This window comes from Labeo rohita, chromosome 2, assembly GCF_022985175.1.
Source record: "Labeo rohita strain BAU-BD-2019 chromosome 2, IGBB_LRoh.1.0, whole genome shotgun sequence".
In the NCBI taxonomy this organism is placed as follows: domain Eukaryota; kingdom Metazoa; phylum Chordata; class Actinopteri; order Cypriniformes; family Cyprinidae; genus Labeo; species Labeo rohita.
The window spans coordinates 6,964,404-6,978,175 of NC_066870.1; the positions used below are offsets into that span (position 1 = coordinate 6,964,404).

The window sequence follows — 13,772 nt, forward strand, 5'->3', positions numbered from 1 at the left end:
GTATGTATAAAATACCAATATTTTATTCCAATTATTTATTTATTTTTCTGAAGAAAGACAGACATGTATAGTGATGAAAGCCAAAATATTAAATGTCATGGATGTTTACTGAGTAATCCACTATTTTGTAGAGGGGGGTCAAAATAGCAACTTTCACCTGAGATTCAGAGCCACAAGGGGGTACAAATGACTTTAGAAAGATGGCAGCATCATAATATTCTTTTTACACAGAGATTGTTAGGTCTATTAGTAAAATCTGTTGACTTTAGCAATCTTTGTTGCATTATGTGCCAATGGTGATTATTCAAAAATGGTGAAACAGCACTTTTCAAGTTTTAACTCCAAAGTTTGCAGGTCTGTAACTTAAGTATTAAAGATATCTTAATACCCTTTTAGATTGTGGGTCTCAACAAACTTTCCTTTTGGCATCTTCATTTTTAAGTCCCTGTACGGTTCAGTTCCAGAGATATTAGAATTTCAAAATGGCTCCAGCAGTCAATAAATTGTACACATTCTCAGTGGTTAAAAATCAAATGTGGGTCACTTTGCAAAAATATGATACTTCTTTTCTTTTAAAGAAGAAAGTCTGAAGAACAAGTAATGTTGAAACAAGAGATGCCGCAATATGATTTTAGATTCTAGTTCTTAGTAAACTTTTCTTTTGAAATCTTCATTTTTAAGGCCCTACATCAGGGGTCACCAAACTTATTCCTGGAGGGTCGTTGTCCTGCAGAATTTACCTCCAACTTTCCTCAACACACCTGCCTGGAAGTTTCAAGTATACCTAGTAAGACCTTGATTAGCTGGTTCAGGTGTGTTTGATTAGGGTTCAAGCTAAACTCTGCAGGGACACCAGCCCTCCAGGACCAGGTCTGGTGACCCCTGCCCTACATGGTTCAGTCACAGAGATATGAGGACCTCAATGAGGCTCCATATCCAGATTGTTGAATTACCCATTTTCAGTGGTTGAAAAATTAATGTTGGTCACAAAAGTGCTACTTATTTTATAAGTTTGTTAAGACCCAATGTCTAAAAGGGCATTAAGATATCTTTAAAACTTTTTGAGTTACAGACACACAAACAGAAAAAACTCGAAAAGTGCCTTTTCCCCATTTTTGAATGGTCACCATTGGCATATAATGCAACATAGATTGCTAAAGTCAACAGATTATATTAAAAGACCTACCAATCTCTGTGTAAAAATAACATTATGATGCTGCCATCTTTCTAAAGTCATTTTTATCCCTGTTGTAATTTAGCTCTGAATCTTGGCTAAAAATTGCCATTTTTACCTCCCTGCACAAAACAGTGAATTACGCTGTAAATATATATCCATTAAATTTAATAATTAATATCTTTCTTCAGAAAAAAATATAATCTCAAAATCAAACATTTGGCCCAAAATCTAATTTTTGTTAAGTCCCAAAATATTGGGTTTTAGCAAACTTTTCATTTGGCATCTTCTTGTTTAAGTCCCTGTACGGTTCAGTTCCAGAGATATTGGAATTTCAAAATGGCTCCAGCAGTAAATCATTAAATTGTACACATTTTCAGTGGTCAAAAATCAAATGTGGGTCACTTTGCAAAAATATGATACACTGTAAAAAAAATAAAAAGCATAATTTGTTGAGTCAGCTAAAAATAATTTGTTACCCTGCTGCCTTAAAATTTTAAGTTCAGTTAACTAAAATAAGTTTAGTCAACTTGGAATGTTAAGTTGTACTAAGTAATAACTTAGATATTTGTGTTTGCTAAACTTAACAGATGGGTAACCCAGCTGCCTTAAAATTTTTAGTTGATTCAACTCAAATATCTAAGTTGTCACTTAGTATAATTTAACATTTCAAGTTGAATAAACTTTTGTTGATTTGACTGAACTTAAAAAGAGTTGATTTTGAGTTGATTGAACTTTTAAGGCAGCCAGGATACAAATTATTTGAAGTTGACTCAACAAATTGTTTTTTACAGTGTACTTCTTTTCAAAGAAGAATGTCTTTAGAACAAATAACATTGAAACTAGAGATGTATATGATTTTAGATTCTAGTTCTTAATAAACTTTTTTTTTGGAATTTTCAATTTCAAGGCCCTACATTGTTCAGTCCCAGAGATATGAGGACCTCATTGTCCAGGTTGTTGAATATTACCCATTTTCAGTGGTTGAAAACTAAATGTTTGTCACTTTGTATGCAAAAGTGCTACTTATCTTAAGTTTGTTAAGACCCAGTATTGAAAAGGGCAATAAGATATACTCGAGTTAAAGAAATACAAACTAATTTCTGTAAAAAAAAAAAGTGCAGTTTCCCCATTTTTGAACGGTCACCACTGCCACATAATGCAACAAAGATTGCTAAAGTCAACCGATTCTACTAACAGACTTACCAATCTCTGTGTAAAAATAACATTATGGTGCTGGCATCTTTCTAAAAGAATTTTGTACCCCTATTGTAATTTGGCTCTGAATCTCAGCTGAAAATTTCTATTTGACCTCCCTCTACAAAATAGTGGATTACTCAACAAATATTCATCCATGACATTTAATACTTCGGCTTTCATCACTATACAGGTCTCTTTTTTTCAGAAAATATATAAGCAAAATCAAAAGTTTGAGCCAGGGACCTCTGGTTGAATTGACGCAGAATTACCCTGTTGAAGAATTGTAAAAATGTTACGGTGCAAGACACTGTTTGATAAAATGTAATGTCTTTATGTATTTAATCTTACACAATAATTAATGATATGATGAGTTAAAGAAAACTATAACAATCACAAAACATTTAAGTATTCTCATATAAAAGTAATAAACACCAAAACACAAAATAATTCTTAATCCATTTATTTATTATTTAAAAAGCACTGGAAGGTTTAGTTTGTTTTTGCTGGAGGCAAACAATGAATCAAATCAAAATATTAATCAAGTCTCATACCATAAAATAAAGTACTGAAAAAAAAAAAAAAGATATTTTCAAGCACACCAAAACAAAAGCATGTAATAAATAAAAACAAATCGCAGAATAATGCAAAACAAAGCAAATGAAAAGAACGCTTAACATTAGGTCCCGCTCATGAAGGACAGAGGTTTTCAGCATTACGTTTTATCACCTGAGGAGATACATGGAAGCTTTTGTATTGACAAAACCCATCGGTTCACTGATATGAGACGTGGCCGTAGACTGAGACCTCAGGAGATCTCATTAGACATCCTGTAGTGTGATAGCTACAGACAATCCGCCAATCAGTGCATAATCATTTTAGTGTGTCAAAACTGATGGACAAGATCTAGATTGTACGCCAAGCAACAAAGCAGTTCTCAAAATAAAGTCGTCACTCTACATATTCCCAATCTAGCATCATGATTAAAAGCAGCCACACTCACACACACATCTCAGTTCGCTTGAGTTTGACCCGCAGAGGTCGGATGCCTCAAACACAGCAAATGATGCAGCATTTCTCCCAAAGGAACTATGGAATACGCATTTTCTCAGCTATACGATTGCTAAGCTATCTAGAAAGCTATGTTTATAGACATCTACAGTATGTAAACCAATACAAAGCATAAGAAAACAAGACTTTCCAGTACATCAAACCAAATACAAAAGATAATAACCGAAATCAAAGACCACAAAACACACAAAAATATAAAAATCAAGACTTGATCCAGTGGTTTGTGATGGCTGTCCAGAGTACTAGCTGCAAACGTGTTTGGGTACAATGGGAGGGATATCAAATGCAAAGTTGAATCCGGATCGCTAAAAGAGGGCATTGTGAGTGAAAATCAAAAGACGCAATCACAAAGGTCTCAGTCTGTCGAGAATCGCACACAAAGCCCACCGCAGCCCAACACAGTGTACCATTGATGCCGTCAACGGTCAACAGATCCACAGACGACTCGCTACAGGAAAACAACCACTAAAAACGACACACACACACACAAAAAAAGACGAAAATCCCGGCCAGACATACAAGAATTGAAAGGAACACATCATTTAATGAGCTACAAAACAAACAGAGTCTTATATACTGTTCAGGTTTGGTTTGTTATTGTGTTTGAGAACTTATCAGTTGTCATCACGCTTCAGGTTACTGCCAGCAGTTACTTAAAGCGCTCTGAATATTGCATGATTAGGAAATGGTATGACGAACCATTAAAAACAGCTGTAGTTTTGAGACCAGACGAACTGCAAGCAGATCTTTCGTATCCGTTACACTCCAAATGTAAAGCGAAATACAAATGAAAGTGAGAAGTTCACAAAAATCAAGTCCATTTTCCTCACACTGGTTTAAGCACTCAGACGAAGGTGCACATTTGACGAATGTATTGATTTATTGTGACAGGTCTTTATCTCCTTCCACAGTGTTCGTTTAGTTGAGCACTATGCAGTAGCATCTATACAGTGAAACCCATCACACTAGCAGACGACTAGCATCACTGACAATACCAGTAAGAAAAAAGTGCAATATTGCATGTGTATTTCTTTAGTCGAGAAGAACGACGCCTGACGGCATACCTGTAGAAAATATTCGACAGTAAACAATGGTGCAAAACAAGTCAAAGGATTTTAAGGCTTTTTGAGTTTCCTGATGTGTTTTTTGTTCTCTGAGATAGTTGTAGGAGGTCCACAGGCGGGACAGTTTGAGAGAGATCGTTTCTCAGTGGCTCTCCCGCGTGAATACACACACACACGAACGCGACGCGCAAACATTCACACAAGCAGCACTATTCTATTCAAGCGTGTACTGTCACCCCTAATATAAGGTGTATTACTTCTAGTAGTTCATATAATAACATCTTTACCACTGAAGCTGCAAGCATAGATATTTATCTACACGTATCCACATTACTATTAAACACATTGCTACATGTACCAACATGTCAACATTACATGGACAAACAAAAAAGTTCCTCCAAGCGGAAAATAATAATAATAATAATAATAATAATAATAAATGCATGGTCTAATAATATTACTTAATTAATAATAATAATAATAAAAAAAATGACTATTTCAGTTGCCATGCTGATACTACTAACAAAAAAAACAAAAGGAAATAGGCACAAAAGTAAATTAAGATGACAATAACTTATTACGATTTCAGTAGGGAAAGCTATGTGGAAATGCGGCATTACAGGCAGTGTTTCAACTCAGAAGAAACGCACTGGCCGATTCGGTTCAATTGTTTGGTTTCAAATGTTGTCAAGAATCATATTCATCTTGACATCACAACTTGAAGGTTTTAGCAAAGCCAAAGAGGTTTAAGAATGCATAAGGTCACTGCACGTGACGATTTCATGAGCAACGCACAAATACTTAATTCTGGTTATTGTGTCATACAGCATGTGTGTACATGCAAAACCAGAGAGGGTTTGCCATTCTGGCTATACAAAAAGACAGGTTTGTGAAATTTCTGATGATGGAACGACTAAAAAACAAAGATCAAGTAAACTTTCCCTCAAATTGTGACGCATCCTTTCGGAGATTCTAAAACATGGCTGACAAGTGATACACCAAGATGACCGATGAAAAATATTGTGCTACCGCTGGTGGCCATTTTAATCGCATGCATCCAAAACAGTGTTTTACACAATTTTTAGACTCTACTCCACCAAAAGCAACCGATTTAAGAGCAATTCTGCGTTCGGCATCACTTGTCGGTCATGTGACCGTTTAATCGTGACTCGGGAATGTGCTTGAGCGTTTGTGTCCCTTTCGCCCGTTTTGGTCGCCACTATTTGGGCGAAGGGGTTTCGGAGGAAGACGTGGTGAAGTTCTTCATTTTTGGCCTGTGGATGTGAGGACTGAGCTTAAAAGGATCCCAGCATGCACGGCGATCGAGTCAAGCTGCAGTGTCCGACAGAGACGGTGGTCACAGTGCAGAAGGCAGGAGTCCCGGTGAGGGGGCGTTTACACGGCAGTGCTGGCATACTCTGAGGAGGTGGTGGCGGTGGAGGACTGGGTCGGAGCGGATCCCTGAGCCGAACCCTTGCGGTTGATCATGGAGGGGTGGAAGTTGGGGTGTCGGCGGGCATGCTTGATGAGGTGGTCGCTGCGCATGAAACGCTTGTCACAGAGCGGGCACAGGAAGCGCTTCTCGCCGGTGTGTGTACGCAGGTGTCGGGCCAACTCGTCGGAACGGGCAAACTTCTTTTCGCAGTCGGGCCAAGTGCACGGAAAGGGCCTCTCACCTAGACAGAAAACAGGCACGATCCACAACTTATTAGACAAAACTAATAGTGCACTATAAAGTCTGCAAAGGCTTGGCACCTGGACTATCCACCATTTTAGATATAAAGCATACTGACTGATGAAACTAAGCATACTAAGCATTGTTCCAGGGGTTCATTAGCATAGTATATAAAAATGTGCGCTATTCAAGTATCTGTGGAGTGTGAAAGCTGAATAGTAGGCGCTGGTGTGGTCACTTGCTCTTAAAATACTCTATTTTTGCTCATACAAATAAAACTAATACATCTTTCAAATCTGTAAAAACTCTATGTTTAGTTGTGTGCACTCACAGTAACAATGAAATGTTGCGCTTTTGTAAAATAAAGCAAACACAATGCACTTTCTGCCATCTCGGTCTCTGTTAACTTGAGTGCGAAACTTCGAAACTCCGTGTATACTTGCCTTACAAAAAATATAGCTATAGAGTAAAATATCTCCTTTCAAAATTTACCAATTCAAACAGAAAACAAATATTCTCACATTATGCAATCCGTATAAAACATGCGTATACAGGCGCATCACTACTGCAGAGATGACGAATCAGTGGCGCAGAATTCATCTTCAAGCCGAAAACAAACAAAGCGCTAGTTTATTATTAAATTACTGAAATGTTATATAAATGTCTCCTTGCTGTTTTTCCCAGACACATTCATTATTATATCTGCCGGTACAGTGTGGCAATTAAAGGCTCATTATTATGATTTATATGGTTTATTAATAAATGTGCGACTACTAGTTGACCAGAAAAATCTTATGTCGAGGGCAGGCCTAATAGCTACTACACAACGTACAAGGTGTTTTTTTCAGTGTAATAAAAAAGTATACCACTATACAAGTGGTTTCTTTAGGTGCATCTGAATTTGCAGACTTCTCAATTTCTATGCTATCTTGTAGTATAAATGGTGTGTGTAGTGTTTCACACTGAAAAAAAAAAATGAAGTTAAGGGAGGAGGAATGACTGGAGGGCAAGGGCAATGAGATTGTGTTGTTGGATGACAAAACAACCTTATAAATTCATAAACTGGACAGTCAAGTATATAGTGTATAGCATAAGTGCACAGCATGTGTGACCCTGGACCACAAAACCAGTCGTAAGCAGCACGGCTATATTTGTAGCAATAGCAAAAAAATACATTGTATGGGTCAAAATAACAGATTTTTCTTTTATGCCAAAAAACATTAGGATAAGGATAAATTTCAAGTTCCATGAAGATATTTGGTCAATTTCCTACCATAAATAAATTAAAACTTAATTTTTGATTAGTGCATTTTTGAATATGCATTGCTAAGAACTTCATTTGGCCAACTTCAAAGGTGATTTTCACAATATTTTTATTTTTTTGCATCCTCAGATTTCAGTTTTTAAATAGTTGTATCTTGGCCAAATATTGCCCTATCCTAACAAACCATACATCAATGGAAAGCTTATTTATCCACAAATTTTAATTTAAAAAATATTTACCCTTATGACTTGTTTTGTGTTCCAGGATCACATATGGTATGTCCTTTGGAACACAGCTTTTGTGTTTTAAGCTGTGTTCCAATTAACAAGGACCCTATGAAGTGTTCACTGCTCCCTGAGCACTGGATGTCTTTGAAGTCCACGTTACTTGACAAAATGTGTCATTCAGAACACCTTTCATCGTCACACACAAATGAAACTTGAGTCGCACGTGTTGGAGGCGTTTGAGGTAAGACGACATAAATACTTCTGTAAATAAATACAAATTACCATACGTTCATGTAATATACATGTGTATATAACATTTCAATTTACATAATTTTAAATGTATTATTAATTTAACTAAAATAAATGGTCATATTTTAAAGTGCTAAACTGAGCAGTAATGGTCTGTTCCAATGTTTAACATGACAACAAGACAATGTTTTTGTCTTTTGTCCATAATCACGATAGTTACATTAAATGTTGCCTCTTGTGCACTTTATATCCCACATGTGGGACTAATTAAACTCAATAATAATGCTGGTGCCTCAACTCGCCTTTATTTTATCCCAACTTTTTCAGTGCTAAAGGGATGCGTGGGTAAATTTCTCCACTCTCCACTTCCTGTGAAATTATGTGTTAGTGTACCTGGCTTTTCTATGCCATTGCCAGTGTCCTTCAAACTGAACATGTATGCTCCCTTCAAATTCAGAAGTATCCGACGGCATCCCGAAATACTTTGAACCGCACCCCTACAAGTTACACCCCCTATAATGAAACAACCAATTAAGGAATGATCATCAGAGCCCCTCCCTCTGGATTCACATTGTCGCATGTACTGCTGCAATGTGACATAGCTACACAATTGCCACCCTGTTATGACATACCTATCATATGCCAAAAATTACAAAACATATTTTGGTTGTTTCTTTGTTTTTTGTTTTTCAGTTTAAAAGTAATAATATTTTTTTTAAAAGTCATTTTTACATTTATTTAAAGGTCCACTGAAGTGCTTTGAAACGCATCCTGCGTTATTCTAGTTATTCAGCCCCACCCCCTTTTTTAATAACCAATAGCATGTTGTTTATATTATCTTAGGCCAGAGCCGTTGAGCTTGGTAAAGCTGCATTTGACAGTGTATGACAGCCACAATCTCATCCATATTGCAATAAAATATAGCATTCTGTGTAATCTTAAGGCTAACATATTCATATATTCTAAATGCCAAAAAAACTTCGATTTTGATTTTATGGGGAACGGTAAGGGTTGAGGATAGGTTTCGTAGATATAATTAATCCTTCCCAAAAACCCGCCCTCCTAAGTTACTGTTGCTATGTCCGACAAACAATGCCGCTCTCACACTACACATCATGTTCTCTCGCAATGAAAAATACATTGCAGAGCAAAGAGAAACTGACAACATACCGACAGTCAAGACCGAGCAGGTTATTTCTGGTATAAAACAAGGTCTCGGCTTTGAAATGTTGTAATTTAAGAAATTCCAACAATAAATACTGTTTTGTGGCTCTTTAATGTGTTGTGACAGATCACTGTATTGCCTTACTAGAACAATCGACATGTGAACCGATCATCCCTTCTGCATTACTTAAAGCATGAAAAAAAACATGAATGAACATCAGAACGTATTTTATTTCAACACGAAAAAAACATCAGTACACAATTTTTCAAGTTCAAGTCCACCGAAGTTAATCTACTCTCCTGTCTGATTTGTTCGTTGGACAGAATGGTGGATTCGGTGTTATGATTGATCAGATCACCTGTCAAACAAGGGTCAATTATCATAGCGTATTTATTTGAGTGAATAATTTATTGTATGTTTCATTAATAGTCATTATTTTGTAAAGCAATATAATTTGGCTTTACAAACATTTTATACACAAAACATAAAATGTAAAGATTGAAAGCCAATTACACATATGCTTTTTTTTTTTACAAAGAGGTGTATTTTGTAGTAATGTGCATAACTTGTAGAGATGTGGTTTGTAACTGTGGGATGCACACAGTATCTTCTTTTCAGATTGGATACTCACCTAAAATGACAGAATACCCTATGAAGTTAACTTCACAGGGCACTTATTACGGTTGAATGGAATGCACCTCTAGTGTTTCATTAGTGCACTAGCCTTTAATTTGCAAGGTACTAGATGATGTGAGTGTACTAACTACTACACTAATGTTTATCAGTGTACTAGTATATCATTAGTATACTGTACTAAAGCTTTCTTCGTGTAGTGTACTAGTGTAATACTAGTACTAGTTTTGCTTGCCATGCAAGCTATTACCTTTTCTCCAAATTACGTTTCAATTCATGAACAAATCCAATTGGTAATAGAGCATTTGTGAACCCCTCATGAAGAGAGGCCAGGTGTGTGGCCTAAATAGCTCTTTTAGCTTTAGTCAAATAACACAACGTGCATTTAAATGGGAACCTGCGCGCACACGAGCATTCCGTGCCCGAGCGCCGTTCATATGCAAATATAAGGTTCGTCACTACACTACTATACTCGGTCCTCCCTCACGCGCTCCTTCCTTTGTTCATAAACTTTCTTTGTTTGGAGGCCACAGTTGGGAGTTTTCCACTCTTTTGTTCAACTAACGAGTAGTGAATTACATTATTATCCACAAATTCACTTTTTAATATCTCTATTCTGAGCCGTTGGCTAGAGCTGACAGAAGGAGCCCCTGACGACAGTCAACAAACATACGACCGATAATTAAAAGTTAGGCTACTCTAACCGAGAACTATAATAAAACAGAGGCGATGATTAAAACCTTCCATAATGTGCTTATCTAACGGTGAAATCTGAAACCAGTACACGCAGTTTGTAAAACTATATTTCATACTGTCCGTATTTACAAATGCGTATATATAAAGAGTACTTATACTGCACTCTGTATGTACATACGAATGAATACAAATGATATCTGCAGTATTAACGACCACCCCCTCCCATGTGCTTACCTGTGTGGGTCCTGATGTGCGCTTTCAGGTGGGATGATTTGCCGTACACCCTGTCACACCCGTCGAAAGTACAAGGGTGACGCTTGGTGGGGGACCGGGGTGCGCCCCCTCCTCCCCAAATCTGCTGAGGGGTGTTGTTGTACTGTCCCGGGACAGGGGTGGCAGAGGGGGTCATGGTCGGCGTTGGGGTGGTGGAGTCAGACAACGTGGTGTAGCCGCTCTCTCCGCATGACGAGTTGCTGCTTTCGGAGTAGGCCGACATAGGACGAAACTTGCCATGTAGGTCGGTGAGGATCTCCGCCACCGTCATCATGTTGGCCCCCTCTAACCGGAGCGTCTCCCGCACCTCCCTGTCCTCGCTCGACCCGTCTGGTTCCCCGGCAGGAAGGCCCTGAGGAGGGCCCTGAGCCGCACCAGACACCGGGGTGGGTCGATGGAGGACGGGACCGCTGGATATCGACACCAGACACTCGGCGGCCAGATAATCCGAATAAGCGAACGACATTTTATCGCGACTGCGTTTAACGACAAAGCAAAAGTTATGATGGAGAGCCTCGTTTCCTGAGCCCGTTCGGTTCTTCTCCAAAGACTTTCAACTCGTTGTTTTTTCTCATCAGCAGCGGCCTCTGCTATCTATCTATAGTAAACACAAACGAAACAAATGAAATAAACGATTAAAAAAATAAAAAACAAGTTAAAAAATAATACGCTACCGGCGTGTCTGCGTTTCAAGCCCCAACGTGGTGTCCTACATTGCCCCTCGTTTCATTGTGTCTGCTGCTAGAACCGGCAAAGCCCACGCCACGCCCCCGGTAGCGAGTTTAGTAATCCTACTACGAAGAAGGCTTGGCTCATGAATATTCATTACGTAACGCGCCGTTCTCCCAGTAGCCTCCACGGATTGGCTGAAAGGCTGCTCAGCAGGCGAATAAACGAATCACGTCGAGCTCATGAATATCAATTATAATGCGTGACAGGACGCTCCAGGAAGGTTACCAAGCAACTTCACGACTTAATTGATATGCATACAATAACCTTGCCGTAGTACGATTCGTAATTTCGCCAAAAGACAAACACGCACCAAGTGACGTGGTGAACTGACGCGCAATACGGGCGTGGACCATAGACCATTTAATAGTAAGCTAAATGACTGTGGAAAAAAAAAATCTAATCAGAGTACAGTTTGCTTCCAATAATGACCTTTGTGGAGTGAAAGATATGACTGGAATAATAACATAACTACTTAAATGAATTCTTATCAGTTGGTGACGACATAAGCTACTTCTTAATATGTTCATAGGTACCTAATCTACAAGACAAACCAGCCCTCATCTAGAAGGTTGCAGTGCTTAGTGTTAATGGAATTCAGTGTTTGGTCTGTTTCTTGTTTTTTTCCTCTCTCTCTTTCTTTTCAGTTTACGCTAAAGATAGGGGCTTGTCACGACACGCCCCATTTACACCCCATCTCTCATGAAGTTGCAGTCTAATCCTAAAATATAAATCCACTATCCAAAAACTGGTGCACAATGAATTTAGATTAGACCAAGGTCATCAATACAAGCTTTTAATCGTTCCTCCAAAGACCAGATGGAGTCTGGCGTCAGAGTATTTTACAGAAAACAAGTCATGCAAAAACACAGTAGGATCACGCGATATACAGTCACTAAATGTAAAGTAGGGCAACCTAAAAGCTCCAACAGATGCCGTGAATCATGCATGATGACCTCCTCCCTTTTTTTGACCAACATATTACTTAAAGGTGCAGTGGAAAAATAGGAAGTGCTGTGGAGAAATGAAAGGAATAATGGAATGTAGTATTAGTAGGTCAGAGAACATAATGGTTGCATAATTGCTTCATGTGTGTGTTCTGTGCGTTATTCACGGTGCATAACACACATACTGGATTCTGTAATATCTATAAGTCAACATTTTTTTGTTTTGGGAATGTCTAGGTTTTTTTTTCTTCTGCAAAACAAGAAAAAGATACTGATTAAGAAAATTATTTCTGCACTTGCACTCAAAAGGTTTTTGTTTTACATCTAGGCAACCTTAACTGCACAGCCCAGCAGATGGTGCCAGTAAAATGTACTTGAGAGTGCAGACAAGCCTTTCTTTTCCTCAAACATCCTCAATGTATAGACTCTGTTTATACGTACTGTCACTAATACTTAAGGATTTAACCCTGTAAAACCTGACATATGAGATATTAGTCAAATAAACAAAAAAATTTGCCATTAGTGATTAGATTCAAAGCAATGTCCTGCACTTCATAGGAGTGACCATTACTAAGAAAGCATAAGCACAAAAGTAAATGGATCATACTCATCTAAAAAGTATGATACTCAACAAACTCTTCATGGCTCACGTAGTATGATATAGGATAATAAGGCGCTCATACTCAGGGATGGGAGGAAAAAACACCTCTATTTTATACAGAGGCCCTAACTGAGCAAAAATATGATATTTTGTGCAGTTGATTATATTTATATGGCCCAAAGCATGATGAAATGTAAAGGAAAGATGCAGTAAAGAACAGTAATTAAAACTAAAGATATAAATACAGTGTTCGAATTGTGTCAAAGCCATTTAATAAGACATTTTAGGCTGTTATCCCACAAATAAAATCATTATCAACAAAATTCATCTTTTCAATATAGAGGAAACACAAACGCTGCATCTGAATTTGCATTTATGTATTTACCCACTGTTTAATGCAGGACATGAATGCATTTAACCTGCAGTTACAAATGCATGAAAAATGTTTTAATATTTTAATCCTAAAACGTTGAATGCTGATATTTAAAATTATTTTTAAAAAAATGAAAAGGTACTTTAAATGTCAAATTACAATCGCCAGTAGGTGTCAGTAAGTCACAGTTAATAAGTGAGTCATTGCGATTGAACCGAATCATTTGAACAAAACACTGTGATGTTGTTTAGAGACGCAAAACAGTGCTGTGGCTGTGTTTAGAATGATTTTTTTGTTGTTGTTGGCGAAATAGAGCAAAAATAGGCAATATGGTGTCTAAAACGTAAGTCTCTTAATATTAACTTCTAGTTTATTTAGCTGTTGTATAAAATCAATATCATATTTGTGATTTTTGCAAAAAAAGGAACTCTTCG

General features: G+C 37.6%; 1 protein-coding gene across 2 annotated transcripts; it reads right to left on the reverse strand.

Annotated features, from left to right (window-relative positions):
- Positions 1-2,818: 2,818 nt before the first annotated feature.
- On the reverse strand, positions 2,819-11,465 carry zgc:153115 (uncharacterized protein LOC768186 homolog). Of its 2 annotated transcripts, XM_051094124.1 has the most exons (3): positions 11,363-11,465; positions 10,650-11,286; positions 2,819-6,182 (listed from the first exon to the last, which is right to left on the reverse strand). In XM_051094124.1, exons 2-3 carry the CDS (start codon positions 11,152-11,154, stop codon positions 5,902-5,904), a joined length of 786 nt encoding a protein of 261 aa, XP_050950081.1. In that variant the 5' UTR covers positions 11,155-11,286; positions 11,363-11,465; the 3' UTR covers positions 2,819-5,901. The 2 variants fall into 2 exon arrangements, with proteins under 2 accessions (XP_050950081.1, XP_050950074.1); XM_051094117.1 differs by having other exon boundaries at positions 10,650-11,436.
- Positions 11,466-13,772: the final 2,307 nt, after the last annotated feature.